The sequence below is a fragment of the Montipora foliosa genome, chromosome 5, assembly GCF_036669935.1.
Source record: "Montipora foliosa isolate CH-2021 chromosome 5, ASM3666993v2, whole genome shotgun sequence".
NCBI lineage: Eukaryota > Metazoa > Cnidaria > Anthozoa > Scleractinia > Acroporidae > Montipora > Montipora foliosa.
Window position 1 is genome coordinate 36,515,819 of NC_090873.1, and position 16,543 is coordinate 36,532,361.

Sequence of the window (16,543 nt, forward strand, 5' to 3'; positions counted from 1 at the left end):
CTTGCAGATTTTCTGTAGCTCATTGTAGAGCTCTCATTGTAGCTCATTGTAAATCATTGTAGATCATTGTAGGTCATTGTTTATTTGTAGCTCATTGTAGAGCTCTCATTGTAGCTCATTGTAAATCATTGTAGATCATTGTAGGTCGTTGTTTATTTGTAGCTCATTGTAGGTCATTCCTTGTTTTAATAAGTACGTTCTAACAACACAGAGACAAATGCACAAGAATTACAAAGCATGTCAAGAATCTGAAAGAACTATTCGAAATTATAACACTGCATGAACATCTACATAGCATTCAGTTCAAACAATCAGTAGAATGTAATTATTGCTGCAGTCCCAATGCATTCTCTTTCTCTGCATTGGAAGCTGGCCTCTTCAAACATTGACCTGAATACATGGTGATACTGACTTTCAAACAGCCTAAACCTTTGCCAAGATGTGATAAAATAATGAGAACATTGGAGAGTCTGCAGTTTGCACACTGGGCTTCACAAATTCTGATGATCACTAAGTCCACTTCTTATCAACTGCACCAGAAAAAGAGCCCTCTTAATTCTCTGTGATTTCACGTTGAAATTTGAATACATGGATTGATTGAATAAGCAGTCGGTAAGGTCCACTTTCTAAGGCTTTGCCTTCTTCGCCTACAAAAGGAGAAGGGCACTGTCAATTTCAGAAAGAGAGGCTCATTAAAGATGATGGAACATCTCCGTTCCTCAAATGAAAACTGTATCATCATTATCGTTATCATTATCAGTAATAGCAATGTTTCTCGTGACGTCACCCATTGTTAGTAATATTGCCAACCAAAAGCTAATTGGGTGTTGAAACAATGACTTCTTTTGTTCCGTGGTTGGCAAATTTAAATTCCAAAAGAAATGTGACGTCAATGTTTGTAAACAAGAAATATAGCTATTTATTATAGAAACACCAATGACACACCAAGTGAGCTTTCGTGCAAAACATGATATTTTCACACGTGAAGATAACATCTTATTTTCACACGTGGAAAGATCACTGTTGCTATGGTTACATGAAAGTCGCGCCTTTCGATGCCTTTTCTTGTGTTGAAGAATATTTCACTCGTTCGCTGCACTCACTCGTGAAATGTTTTTCAACTCTCGAACAGAAATTTCATGTCTCCGTGCGGCCATGTAATATCCTCTACCTTTTTCTGGGGGCCATTGTGCAGTCACTTTGGGCTTCTTTTTCTTGAGGAGAACTGTTGATTTGGTCACCCGTGGGGGTTAGGGAAAGTTGATTTACTGTAGATTTAACTTACCGCTTCTTTCATGCAATGCTTGAGAGCCTGAAATTCTTTATCACAGGCATATTTTGTTATGCTATCCTTTCGTGACACACAATTCCCGTACTGAAGCGTCTAAATTATTGGAAAAATAAAACAACATTTAAAACGCTTTATGTCTCTCCACGCATTCATTTCAATAGTTTGCTATAGAATTCATTTTCGGTTAACTATAAATCTCACTTGCGCTTGGCAATCTACAAGAAACCTCCCTAATCCAGAAATTCTCCTTAACACGCCTTCTGTAGAGCTCATTTCAAATTTGGTACGAAGTTTACTCGTCCGCCATCTTAATCCTTGCCAGATGCATCCTGGGTGGGCTTATAAACGGAAGTGGAACGTGTACAGGAAGTTATTTTCAATATATTAATTTTGTGTACCTGCTTTTTACAGGTAAGGCGTAAGGCGTCCGGACCCAGTTTTTTCTGTAGTGCAAATGGACATTAAGGCCCGTTTCAAACGTCGTTATTTACATACGCCGAATCTAATGCAAATGCGAGAATCTATTGTTTTCTCTCATTTGCATCAGATTCGGCACATGTAAAATGCGACGTTTAAAACGGGCCTTCAATTTATCTAAAAGTAGTTCCTTAAAAATGATTAATACTCCACAGTTCTGTTCCCATGTTATCTGTTCCAACGAAACTCGAAGTGTTTACATCACGTCACATGCCACATTCTCTTGTTTCAATTGGTTACAAAATCCGTAGACTCCGCCCGATTTTATTGTCCAATTGTTCAAACAACTTTCTCAGGTTTGTTGCTTGTCCGCTTCTATCAATCTTGAAACGATGAAAGGGTTTGAAGGTTCTTCTTGATAACCGGCCTGCACTGAAGTTATTTTTATTTGAAACTGGAAGCTAAACGAGTGTAAACCTTGTCAGATTGCGAATCGAAAGATGTCTCTTCGTCGAGTACGACGGCTGTAGATAAACAGATATCGCTTTCGCTTTACAATTTTCCTCAAAGGTCGTCTGGTTATTTTTGAATCATGAATAGTTTCTGCGTTACGCTCTTGCTTTTAGGGACATTGGCAAGCTTAGTGCCAGAAAGCTCTTCTTGGTGGAATTCGGGAAAACCTCGTCCGGTGGATGGACAATGGAGTGCTTGGACAGAATGGAGCACTTGCCAAATCCCTTCAAATCCGGACTCGTTGCCTTTTCGGTATAAAGAAAGAAATTGTTCAAATCCTGCTCCTAAAAACGGGGGCGCCAATTGTAAAGGAGAAAGTCAACGAAATTCGAGCTGTTACGACTGCAATATGCCTTTGGGTTTAGAGAGTGGTCGTGTACAAGATTCCTACATCAGAGCATCGCATTCTCACAAATATTTTCCATCATACCACGCTAGATTGAACAGTAAATCGGCTTGGTGTTCCATGAATCCCGATACTTTAGAAGAACGGCTATACCTCCAAATCGATCTGAGAAAATTGACCGCGGTTTCTGCAATAGCATCGCAAGGGTTTTATCCTCCGGCAGAAGAAATGTCACTTCGTATGGGTCGCGTGAGCAAGTACAAACTTATGTACAGTACAAATGGGCTTTCTTGGAGTTCGTACGTAGACAGCAAAAACGAAACAATATTGCGCGGGAACACAAAGCGAAATGGTACAGTGCTCAACGTTCTTTCACCCGAGATCACCGCGCGATTTGTTCGAGTTTATCCAGTGAGCTACTTCTCGTTCATTTGCATGAGATTAGAGTTGTATGGCTGCACTTTCGCTTGCGGCGAAGCGTTAGGTGTTGAACCTGGTTTCATAATGACGAAGAGTTCTCCGACTGAAGACCAGGATTGTTTGTGGCACGTCGATGTTCCAAACATCACGAAACTAAATATGGATTTTATCAATTTTAACTTGCCTTGTAGCCATGGTTTTGCAGAGCTCAGAGATGGAAATATGCCTTATTCATCAGCAACAGTCCTAGCCCATTACTGCAGTTTGGATAGTCTCCCCCCTCTTGTTGGCACTAACAGCGGCAAACTTTGGGTGCATTTTAAATCTAATGCATCAGATCCCGAGGTGGGATTCTACTCTGTGTACTTTCCAGGGTGTGGTGGCCATCTCCAGGGAATTCGTGGGGAAATCATTTCACCCAACTTTCCAAAAGAGTATTTTCACAACTCCAAGTGTATCTGGACAGTCACAGTACCTGAGGGCAAATTGGTGCGCTTGAAATTTGTCAACTTCGATGTCGAAGGGGATGTAAATCGTCAGAGGTGCCCACATGATGCGCTCACTGTATGGAATAGTTCTGATTCAGATGCCTCTGTGATTGGAAAGTTTTGCAATAGTAATCTCCCCCCTTCTACAATATGCAGTGCTGGAAACACTCTTCGGCTCAAATTCCACAGTGATGATGCACTGGCATACACAGGATTCAACATCACATTCAGTGAACTTGATAGTTTGGTGTCTTGTTTTGAGATGTCTTCCAGTATATCAACATCCACAAGGATTTCATCAGTAGTTGCACATGTTACCCCTACTCCTTCCATAGCAATTCAAACTGTTTTCACACAACAGGAAATGTTTCCAGCAAGCAATCATCTTTTAGAATTTGCGGCAAAAACTTCAGTATTGATACCATCAGGGACATCTGCTTCAGTGGTGACAAATGGGACAATGATTGTTTTCCCAGGGGTTTCTGTTGATGTTGCAGCTCAAAGGAAGAAAAAAGATGATGACAAAGATGATGGATTATGGTCAGTTATCATACTGTCCGTTTTCTCCTGTGTCGTCTTGTGCATGATAATTGCAAGCATGGTACCAAGTATAAAAAAACATTATGACAAACGAAAACTGGAAAAAGAAATAAACTTGTTGTCTGCACCTATGCTTACCAGGAGTATCCCAAAAACAGACAGTAAAGAGACCCTTGAAGGTAGTCAAGGGCCGGTGCGAGAAAGTTCTGCTTGCGAAGATGAAGAGAGTATGCAATCCATTGATGGAGCAGAGAGTGAATCATTGAGTGCGACTCCCTCGGTGGAGTTAATTCCAGAAAAAACTGAAGCTGATCAAATCATTGCTATTCAAGGTAAAGGCAGCTGCCAAGAATATGTGGAAGGGATGGTTGACTATATGGATGATGTAGAGGAAGAAAGCACTGAAACAGATGCTTTTATTGGTAGTGGTGATGATGATGATGATGATGATGATGATGACAATTCACCGGAAATTGGCAGTTTGCAAATGTCCTATGAGGATCTGGGAAGCTCCTTTGCTCAAGAAATGCAAACAATGTTAGGACAGCTTGTGAAAGATGATGAGCTGCCAACTTGGAATCATAGTATTTTGACAAGCCAAAGTCAGTCACAGGATAGTAAACAAAAGGAAGAGAGTATTGTCAAAAAGGAATCAGACACAAGCAAGAGCACTCATCATGCTCTTTTGCCTGTCCAAGAAAACAACAAGAGTCCTGGCTGTGACTGCAGAAGTGCAACGGAGAAAAATCATCTAATTGATCCAAGCACTAGTGAGACTAGTGTGTAGTGTGTCACATTGAAATAAATTGAACAGTATTTAATAAATTATAAATAATTTAAATAATAATTAATAATCATTCATATTATTATTCAAGTGTATATTTTGCTTTGGTCAATATTCAGCCATTTTTGTGAGTCTGCTTTTTCACTATAACTGAGTTGTGAAAGAAGGAACATGGAATCACAAAACAGCTGGAAATCAAGCATTCTATTTAAACTGTTATGATCTTTAATTTCTTTGGATCAGGATTCCACTGTGCGCCAGACCCAAAACACAATCTTAAATAGGCTGTGTGCTCCCAAAAGGACTATTTAGCAGCCCTCTTAAGGTTCAATGTGATTAGCTTGTCATACAGATGAAATACAAAGGACAGAAAAACACGCAAAATGACTTGGTAAACAATATGAGCTGTGTGATACCTAATAAAAGGCATTCTGTGAGAGTTGTTATGCCCCTCTCCCTTCAAAGGGCCTCCTTCACACATTGTATTGTTATAATTATACAAAAGAAATTAATGATAGTCTCCTACATAGTTGTTCTTTTTGTCGTCACGCACACAAAGAAGTTGTTTGTGTGGGGAGAAGTGTTGCGTGACCACACAAATAACGGCTTTATATTTTCATTTGCCATAATAAAAAAATAAACAGTGGTGATATAATTATATTCACAAAATAAATGCATTTGATATAAAATTAAGTAGTATCCATCTGACTTTGCAGGAAAGGACAAAAGATAAAGAAATTTTTTTTTTTTTGACTAAATGGCATTAGGGTGATGATTTTTTACCTTACACGATACCTCTTCCAAAATATACATTTCATTTCATAATATAATTTTCAATGTCCTGTGTAACTGGAATTTTTTGAGTCAGGTGTGAGATAAACCCTAGACAATACGGATGACTTTAAGAAAAAACATTGGAAGAAAAATAAAGTTGTTGAATATGTTACAGGGGAGAAAGGTTTGAGTGGATGTAGAGGAAGGTAATCTTTCTAGAATTTTTCTCACTTTAATTTTGCTATTTTTATCTTTTATTATAATGCTAGTGTTCCTGGGTTCCTCAGGTTAACAGCAGCTGAGCACCAGGGCATTATTTTCCTGAAATGTCCATGGCCTGATTATGGCTTCTGCATTTTTTTTCTTCTTTAGAACCCTTCTGTTAGCCATTTAATAATTAACTTAATAAACTCAAATGTTTGGTCGTTACAGCAAAATCTCAAACGTCAGCCTAGCTGTAATGACCACTCTATTACTCGGTCAATACGGCAAGGCCTCAGTTTGAGATTTTGCTGTAACAACCTCACTCTGGGTTATTAAGTAGTTAATATTGTACAGTGCTGCTGGATAGTTAGAGAAGAAGCAGTGCTATGCAATTATTTATATGTAAATAATAATTATTATTATTACTATTGCACATTCATGGACTGTTTGCATAATTTTCATAACCGGTTTGTTTTCAATGGAGGTGGGTGACAAGGCACCTAAAGAACGGGTCACAACAGCGGGAGTTCTATGCCCTGCTGTTGGTGAATAATGTATGTCTCAGAATTATTTTCATGAACAAGTGTTTAGATAGACTTACTATAGTTTACAGTTCTCATCTGAGAAAACTTCAGTCCAACCGTTTGCAAATTAAATTCCAAAGGAAGCCCCACACCTTTGCTTTTCCACCATGTAAAAACTTCTCCAACTTGGTGCTACATGTACCTTAATAATTATTAATATGTACCTTGTTTGACATAAATAGAGTATATTACATGGCCACATAGGGGTATGGATTTCATCTTTGAATGCTCATTATTCTCTCACAATTGAGCACAGCGAATGAGTGCAAGATACCGTCAGAACGAGAAGACATACATTCGTATCCCCAAGCAGCCAAGTATGTTCTGCTTATTATAAGATACTGGTGAAATGTCCAGATTATAAACAAGTTGTTTTATTCACTTTTGAAATACTGGGAAAGTGGTCATCAACCAATGAAAGATGCATGTTGTGCAACATGAACTAGATATGAAAAACAAAATGATTGTCAAAATGAGTCAAAAATGTTCATGTAGTGGAGAAAAAATAAATTATCTTACACGGAAAGGGAAGCTCGCTTTTCATTGGCTAATCGTGTTAGTTACCAGGACTACCTATATTTTCACATGTGAAAGATAAATATAATGGCACTGGTAATGAATTTACATAGCGCATTTTCTATTGGCATATTCAAATGTTCTTTACAAGAAAGTGATCTATGGGTGGCAGCTGCTATCAGTCCATTAACGATCTCACCCAACACATGAATGAATGAAATGAGGCCTGACCACAACACCGGGAGCTCCATACCCTACTCTTAACTAATAATGTGTGGGTTCTTTTACGTCCCACTGGGTTGTGAACATTGAAGGGTTGTGAGACAGGGCCTTCAGTTTATAATCCTTATCCGAGAAGACTTGAAAGTGTAACCATTTGCGGATGTAATTACAAAGGCAGCACTTTCTCCTCCGTTTTTTAAAGACCCTGAGTGTTGGTCCGGCTGGAGTCGAACTCACACCTCCCGCATGGCAGCCAGATGCTCAACCAACTTCACTACATGTGGTGAAGCACACAGCCGGACATGTAACTCGAAAACAGGCCGGGTCACTGGTTTAGTCTGTCTGTGACCCAGGCTAGGAGAAGATATGACCTTTTGGAAAAACGGAAAATCCTAGTATTTCTATCAGTTGCTATAATACATTACAATAATATAAATTAACCCACCTTGACAAACATTAATACAAAACTCTTGTGGAGTAATTGTCTAGCAGCTTGAATTCTAAAAGATGTCTTCATATCTTTTACATCAATTAGAATTGTATGGTTGGAAGTCATTGCCCAGAGATGTATCTTTAGTTGGAAAAAGAAGTTAAAAACAGGTTATGAAATAGATTCTTTATTGGAACCTTAGTATTACAAGATCTAAAAGATTTTAATGAAAGTCTGTAAGATTTACAAAGGTGTTGATTAAAAAGCCATAATTTGTCATAGAGTATGACCCTTTGTCCAATTAGCATAGACCGAGTGCATAAATGCCGGCCAAAAACATTTTCTTTTGTTTATGTGCCAATTAGCCTCACTAGCCTCGTTTGCATGGACAAAATACAAAAGAAGGTTGCTTGAGAGCGAGGCTAGTGAGTCTCATTAGAAAATAAACAAAAGAATACATTTTTGGCCGCCATTTATGCATTCGGCCAATAAAACGTTATTTCACACCATATGGCAATTAAAAAAAAAAACACTGCATGTCTAGATTAAAACGTTTTCAGTTCATTTTGTTGCAATGTGACCATCGAACCAGTAAGTTAAAGAAATTATTCATTAATTAAAGCTACGTACACTTCATAGTACTAATTAGCAGCTATAGGTTTTTGTGTTGCTAAGAAAAATTAATACCGTCCTGCTCTATTCCATTATTTGTAAAAAAGAGTTACACTACAACTTGTTCCATCATTTATAGGAGATGAATTGCTCAACTACACCTATACAACTGTTGATAATAATTGTAAGAACCGGTACACCAAAGATTGTTTTCTCCAATCTTCCCTAAATTTGTACTACTAAATTGCACCTAACTTCTTAACTGAAATTTTGTAAATGGAACGAAAAAAAAAAAGAAATAAATAAACATTGAAACAATCGAATGTCAACTAAGAGGCACGCTTACTTTTTTTTTCTATTTTATAATTCTGTTGACCCCAGCTTTTGACTACCACTTAATTATAACTACACTATTCATTACTGGATATTTTGATGCTGATTCACAACACTCTTTGATTTGTTCACCACTTTTATCACTGTTAATATTATTATTTTTTATCATTATTTTACATGTACCTAACTGGAACAGATTGAGAAATATAAACCAGAAAGTAACCCTTCGACTCCCAAGAGTGATCGGGGTCCGTGATTGGTACGTTAATCCTCCTCACAATTTCAATGACATGTCAGTCAAACAGGTATTGAGAATTAAGAATATTATCAGAAAAAAACGCTTAAAGGGGCACTGTCATGAGCTGCGCATGCTCGACTTTGTTGATCTCGAGCCCACGGAAAATTCTAGCCGCCATCATGGATTCATGCGTGAGTCACATGTATTCGCCGGAGTTTCTCCTTTGTCCACCATGGCCCTCCCCAGTGGACACCATTTTGAATTTGTTGATTCAACTTGAAAAAAGTTAACCCAACACTTTTCAAGTTTTCATAAGACGCTAGTGCATGCGCTTCTTGTGACAGTTTCCCTTTAAGAGAGGTGCACACAGTGATCTTGATGTAACACAAAATTCTCATGACAACCCAACAAAGAAATCCATGGTACTAGTTAGGAGAATGAACGTTTCAATCATGGGAATCAAATGGTTATACAAAGTGCAACTGTAACCAACAAACAACATTTAACTGTGCAATTGTAAATGTAAGCACAAGTACCATCAAGAGAGTATCTGATCAATATCAATATCAGGTATCATCCCACAAATAACAAGAATCAAAAAGGTCACTGTCTGTCAGTGTAAATAAATATTCTTCATCCGTGAGACTGGGTGAAAGAGGAATCAAAGAATCGTCATCCAGGTCTTCGGGAAGACAGGTGTCGATAGTATTATTTTGAAGAAAGACATTTTTATGTGGGCTTATTAAAACCGGTCCAACATCTTTCATTAACTCTGCGTTGTATCTGTGATAAGGAACCTTGTTAGGCAGCGCTGCACCAGTACAGCTCTTCGGCATTTTCTCGGGTGTCAAAAGGAATGGATTTGGAGTAGTTTGCAGAGATTGTGGCCGTTTTATAGGTGAAATGTCCTTTACTGGTGATGGTTGATTTCCTTGATCCTCTGGACATAGGTAGACATCAATAGGTCCCCTTACACTCTTTAACCAGATCTGAATGCTCTGGAGGAACAAACAATGCTAAATTAACAAGACAGTCCTCTAAGAGTGCATTAATTTTATGATATGTGAGAGGTTACGAGTTCAAACTACTGTCCAAACAAAAAAATTTTCTTCAATAGCCCACTTTGGATATATTAAAATTCAGTCCTAAACAAAAGGCATCATCTCGAGGTTCTGGGGAATAAACTCATACAAATCCTTATATTTACATGTATTCCCCAGAGCTCGAGATGATGTCTTTTGTTTAGGACTGAATTTTAATTAATATATCACAATCGGTCTATTCATTGGTAAGATCATCAGCTTGCAGTGTGTCAAAACTCTGCCACAGACTAAGTGATCCAGCCACTGGCCGGTGAAGTGAGACAGTTTAAAAAAAGCCTTCGTAACTATATTTTATAGTATGAAAATGTTAACAACACAATTAATGTTGTTCCTCCTCACAAGCCCAATTTATCATCAGGCAAATGTTAAAACATAATAATATTATCTTATTCAGTATCAATAAGAGGTCTTTTAAATGAGTCATTTGAAAAGCTATAATTAATTAAAGATAAATGGCATTTTCACCTGCATCCTACAAGGCCTAGTTTAAAAGAGACAACATCCCATTTGGGTTTGTTTTTTTGTTTGTTATTTGAAGTATTGGCAGCTATTCAGCTGACGTGGACCTGCTGTCTTGCTTTCGTCCACAAACAACAGTGATCTGAATGCTTTCGTCCACAAAGAGCTAATACAGGCTGGAGTTGACTGGATCTTCACTCTCTGAGGATATTTTAAAACTATTCACTGAAATGCAGATGGCTAGTGGTGCATAAATACTGGCACCAAGGTGAATACAATGTAGTTCTTTACTATATTCTAAAACGGTGAGGTACATGTAATCTATAGCACAAAAACATGATTTTAACTCATTATTCCTGCAATGATTACAATATTTTTAGGTGCAAATCCTGCATGAGCCGCTTGGAGGTGAATAACAAAGGATATTCGGAGTTTGAGCAGCCAATCAGAGTGTGTGCCTTATTAAAGGCTATCTTCTGTTTTGGCATATACCATTAAAATTATATCTATGCACATGTAAGATGTGTTTTATCGTAATAGCATTACCTCTTTTGGATCTGGAACTTCTAGTCTTGTTTCTGGAGGAGCTTTAATGGCAATCACTGTTCTATTTTTGAAGTGCTTGACATCACAGATATCGCGGTAAGTGACATACGCATGCATATGAAAAGTCAAGGATTATACTGTGGCAGACTCCAAGAGACTCGTGTTAAAATTCCCTCTGTTCTCTACGTTTTTAAGCACATGGTCATTTCCGGAGATGGGCAAGTCAAATAATTATGACAAACACTCCTAAGGCTTCTTGTAAAATTAAAAGGATACATGTACATTAAATTATTTTAAGATTGTCATCTTTTGCTTTGTAGAGTTATAAGTTTCAATTTAAAGATGAGAAGTAAGGCATTTGAGTGGAGAGAGCTTTGATCTGAGATATAGTCCACAAAAATTACAGCTTCTTTGTGACAGACAAACTCAAGCAGTTATCATAAAAGGATTATTGATCCCCTAATCTGCCAAGTAATTCCAGAAACCAGGATATTCTCAAAAGGGTTCTCCAGCTTTACAAGGATTTTTTTCATGCACTTTGTTGTTGGGTAGTGTGTCGTCATAACGGGAAATGTATGAGGATAGGGCAAAACTGACCATTGCTTTAATTAAGAATCCAGTCTGCATGGGCAATAGACCAATTTCGATATGATATTAAAATTCAGTCCGAAACAAAAGGCATCATCTCGAGGCTCTGGGGAATAAATATAAGGATTTGTACGAGTTTATTCCCCTGGGCCTTGAGATGATGCCTTTTGTTTTGGACTGAATTTTAATATATCGAAATTGGTCTATTATGAGCTTCTGGGCAAAGAGCCACAGTCCAGGAGACATGAGCTGTGCCTCTATCATTGATGTCCAAGTTTCTGAAAATCAATTAGCCAATCTATAGATACATGTAGGTGTAATGTGGGGTCTAGAGCAATAGGGGTTCAAAGTTGCAAAGCACAGATTTCTAGGGTATACTTTATACTTATTTATTCAGACAATCCACAGCATCTCCCCCCTGCCTAAATTATAAGTACCACCAGAGGATGAAGTTTGAAAGGATATTTGGCTACATCAGCATCTTCAGTGAGATTTTTCAGTTCAGATCGGCAGCTTGAAATCATCCTATCCAGGAAGCACTCTTTTGCTTCAAGATCGGCAACATCTGTGTGAAGATCCATTATTTGGGCAGAAATGGCCTCCACCCCATTTGTGCGGCAAGAGCTGTCTGTGCAACAAGTCCCTCTAGAATTAATCAGAATACGAAAACAGGCATACATGAGTTCTAAATGGTCAAACTGTGGTTACAAACAACATCCATAGGAGGAATCCATGGCAACTGATAGGAGACAAATCTTGGCTTTGGCTTTTTTATGATCTAGAAAACTAATTCACCCTATGCAGAAGCCAAATCTGTTATTTCTGATTCCAGCCTTGCCCAAACCTCAAAGTTATCCCTGTAGACTTATAGAATGCCAACAAATTTTTAATATTGATTTAGTGTTATTAACTGTATACTGACCTCCATTCAATATTATTCTTGGATTTCTTCTTTATTAACCCAACACCCTCTAATACATTGGTAATATCATAGATCCTCCGTTTCTGAACCTCCAATAGGTCCGCAGCAAAGTTTAAGTCAACCACACCATCTTCTGAACTTCGAAGGAGTCCCACAAACTTCTTGGTGAGGATTCCCAAAGATGTGTCATATCGAGTCTTCTCAATTGGAGATTTAACAAATGCTATAATTGTATGAAAAAAAAGAAAAGCTAAAAAATTATGTCATTTCATTCACCAGACTGATTCATTAAGCAACAGTTTTAAAGGACATAGTTACTGCTGGCAAAAATCACCACCATACTAGTTGTTGATTCTCCTCAATCACATGCACTGTTCAATAATAGGTACAGCGTACTGGTGACAGCACTTGGCTCCCACCAATGTGACCTGGGTTAGATTCCCAGACTCTGCATCATATGTGGGATGAGTTTGTTGGTTCTGTACTCTGCACCAAGAGGATTTTCACTGGGTACTATGGTTTTCCCCTCTCCTCAAAAACCAACACTTGATTTGATTTGCATTAATTCGTTGATTTCAGTTTAAAGTGTTGCCTGTTAGTACTCCAGCGCAAGACCAGACACTTAAATTTTCCTTAATAGGGTTGTAGCAATTGAAAGACAAACTAAGACAACTCACTAAGGAGCCCTGTTGATTATTTTGGCAAGGAAAAGACAAGAGTGGAGACAAGCTTTATTTGTACAGGAATTCATATTTTAAGAGTCCAGGCTGGCCTGAATAACCATGCGGCACAATAATGAAAATATGGCATGCTCACTTAGGAGATTGCCACAAGTAGATCAGGACCAGGTGCATACACTACTCAGACACAGAAACAGTCTTTTTAATAAAGTGGAAAGCTAGCCCTTGATGACATCACTACAGCACAAATACTATTTACAAAGACAGTGCCTACTAATTCAAAGGTATTTTTGTGCGGTTTTATGAAGTTGTGGGAAAAGCAGATCTCAACATGTGTTATTAAAATCCAAAAAGATAATTGGGGGTAAACACGCATTTTTCAAAGATAATAGCAAAAGGCTGTAAAATACAAAGCAATGTATGGCATTCCTTTCCAAATTAAGGCTTAATTATCTCTGAAAAAGGCATGGTTACTCCCAATCTTCTTTTTAAATACCAAGAGCATTTGTTACATGTAAGTTCTGCTAGCTCTCTCCACATAAATTTAAACCGTGCAAAAATATCCCTGCATTAGTAAGCGATACCGATAGGAAATCCGAGTATCTGGAAATGCTCAGAACGTATGCGCAATAACAATAGTAGGCACGGTCCTTAAGTACAATTATCCATGAAAAAAAAATCTAAAGGCCCTGTTATAAGCAAGCTAGTCTTGAAACCACAATCAGCAAACTACTATTATTAACTATTATTATGTTATTGAGTGGAGAATAATTTCAACATAGGCATTCTCCTGCACAGTACTGTTTTCAAAATGCCAGTTGCCAGAATTATTTCCCTTATTACACAACATACAAAAAAATAAACATATGTCTCTGACTATAGTCTTGAATAACAAGACTTGCTATCCAACCCAAATTAATTTTTAAGACTTTCATTATTAACAAACCACTACAACATGTTAAAAATAACCAATCAATGTTAATGCCCTGTGTCAAGGAGCAAGTGTCTCTGTAGAACAATGTTTGCATAGAGACTGACAAGAGTCTTTGTCTCATGACTTTGTCAAATTCGGGCTAGGGAAAAAATTATAATGTGAATTTTGTGGGTTTTTTTTTTTGGAATAGCATGATGGATGTTATGATCTACAAAAAATGGGAACAATGTAATTTTTAAATGGAAGTTAATCATATTATCTATGACAATCTATTTTAACCCTATCGTTTATTGCGAAGCATTTGTTTTTGCAAACAGAACTTTTGATGTGATCTGTGATCTTTAGATGGGTTGTAAACATAGCTTACACAATGTATACATATGTGAAATCTTGAGGTTTTTCACTCAGAATACCATGCATGAAAATTATTTGTTTTTAATTTTGGGTTTTCACCACAGCAGTGACAGCATGGGTCAACAAATAAACAAAGGGGTGTAATAAATAATGTGAAGAACTTGGGGTGGTCTGTTTTTAGCAAATAAGTAAACATACTGATTACATACAAATGTAAGGCACACATGAAACTCGCGTGTTCAACCCACTTTCCTCACATGCAAATCTTCTGACGTCTGAGAGTGTAATATAGAAGAAACTTTGAATTAAGTCACTCAAAATTATTCCAATACGTCACTCCTGTGGAAAAAGTGACATCAGGAACAAAGGCAATATTTTCTTTCCTCTAAATTTGCATGCATCATTCGTATTGTTTGTTCAAATTGAATGACTGATTTTCTTAGCAAAAATCTTTTAAATAATTCCAAAGGAAATATACCTCCATGATAGAGACTATGCGCTCAAGTATAACTTTATTGCATACAATTCAAGAATTTTTTACGCAATTCCGGGAGATTCGAAACTGGCGTTCGACCGACAGAAATCGAACAAAAGAAGTAAGCTTAAATAATTTCAGTTAAGTTTACCATAATTTGCGATTACTAAAATGTATAACATAATTTTTTTAGCTAAGAGAAGTTTCGCTAGTTAGAATCACAATAAACGTCTTCATCAAAACGTCGTTAGCAGCAGAAGAAAATAAATTCAACTTTTTGCACGTGCTATAGACTGAAACCCACGTGTTTATTTAAGTGTAAATTCAATAACTTTCTCCGTTCGCTCTCTCATCATCATTTTACAAGCAAACTGGTCAAATAATTTCTTAAGTAACCTTAATAAAAAGTAAAAAAACAAATGACATAATTACTCTTTGGGTATGGCTGTACATCTCGCCGCATTTTCCTCCGTCCATTTGCCTTCGTCTTCGGAGGTCTGAAGGTTGCTTGTCTTCTGTTTGGTGACTCGTCAAGATCTAACCGTCGTTTAGCCTGGAAAATTGAGAAATCGCGATGGAAAATCCTGATTAACAGACAGTTATTTACCCATTCGGACACACAGAGCTAGGCATGTGGGTACTCTCAAAGGAGAAATTTAGGAAATTAACTTACCTGAGGCCGCAAGACGGGACAAAGCGATCGTTCCTTTGTGTAGATATCAGGCGTGCACGGTACAGCCTTTGGCCTTTTCAGCAGAGGCGATGATGGCATCTTGGTCTTGATCGGATGAGAAGAAAAATTGTTCCCATCTATACTTTTGTTGTTGACTGAGTTCACCTGGTGGCTGTGAGCGCTAAGCGGCGGTCGACCTCGGCCAAGGACCGAGCACCGTCTCGTCGCCATCTTTCATGAAGTCGACAACTACCGTGCTTGAAAGAGCTCGATTTATCGCTGTATTCGCGAAATGAATCCTCAGAAATGAATCCTCGAAAGTCTTGCTGCAGGCTTAATCTTGGAATCAAAGACCTGTGCTGTCTTGGGTTTTTCAAAATGCAAGACGTAATTCTTGTACTCTTAAAAATTGTTCAAGCTTTGTATTGCGTTTATTAAATGAAAACATCAAAAGAGCGGGCTTTCAAGTTTCGCGCCAGGGATAGGTCACGTGGTGGTATTGTTCGAGTCTCAGACCTCTATCGGCCAAAATAGCACAGAAGTATGGGGCGCCGTTTGTAAAAAAATTATTTAGAACAAATTTGTGACATTTGTTCTTATTTAGAAATAATTAAAACTGCCAGAAAATTTATTTATAAATAAGACGCAAAACTTGACGCATGATATGTAAATAATTGTTTTAGGCACATCCATCCTGATTTATAAATAATTTTGATCGCGAAATGAATTATATATAAATAATGAATTACACAACTTCAATTATTTATAAATCAGTCTGTCTCTAAAATATTTATTTACATATCTGAAAGTTAGACAAACCAGTTGTAAATTTATTATTTATAAACAATAAACTCCACCTCGCGAGTAAATCCATTATTTATAAATAATGACTTTCACCTCTGGAAGCAAAGTCATTATTTATAAATAATGACTTTCACCTCTGGAAACAATTATTTACATAGCATGCGACAAGTTTTGCGTCTTATTTATAAATAAATTTTCTGGCAGTTTTAATTATTTCTAAATAAGGAAAAATGTCACAAATTTGTTCTAAATAATTTTTTTTACAAACGGCGCCCCATACAGAAGGGCCCCTC

The 16,543-nt window shown here is 37.5% G+C and overlaps 2 protein-coding genes across 2 annotated transcripts; one reads left to right on the plus strand and one right to left on the minus strand.

Moving 5' to 3' along the window:
* Positions 1-1,542: 1,542 nt before the first annotated feature.
* On the plus strand, positions 1,543-5,756 carry LOC138004086 (uncharacterized). Its single transcript, XM_068850487.1, has one exon. It carries the CDS (start codon positions 2,301-2,303, stop codon positions 4,800-4,802), a length of 2,502 nt encoding a protein of 833 aa, XP_068706588.1. The 5' UTR covers positions 1,543-2,300; the 3' UTR covers positions 4,803-5,756.
* A 2,561-nt stretch (positions 5,757-8,317) lies between these two features.
* Positions 8,318-15,869, minus strand: LOC138003160 (transcription factor E2F2-like). Its single transcript, XM_068849126.1, has 6 exons — positions 15,447-15,869; positions 15,206-15,326; positions 12,331-12,553; positions 11,874-12,053; positions 10,821-10,935; positions 8,318-9,710 (listed from the first exon to the last, which is right to left on the minus strand). The coding sequence occupies exons 1-6, from the start codon at positions 15,675-15,677 to the stop codon at positions 9,279-9,281; spliced, it is 1,302 nt and encodes a 433-aa protein (XP_068705227.1). The 5' UTR covers positions 15,678-15,869; the 3' UTR covers positions 8,318-9,278.
* Positions 15,870-16,543: the final 674 nt, after the last annotated feature.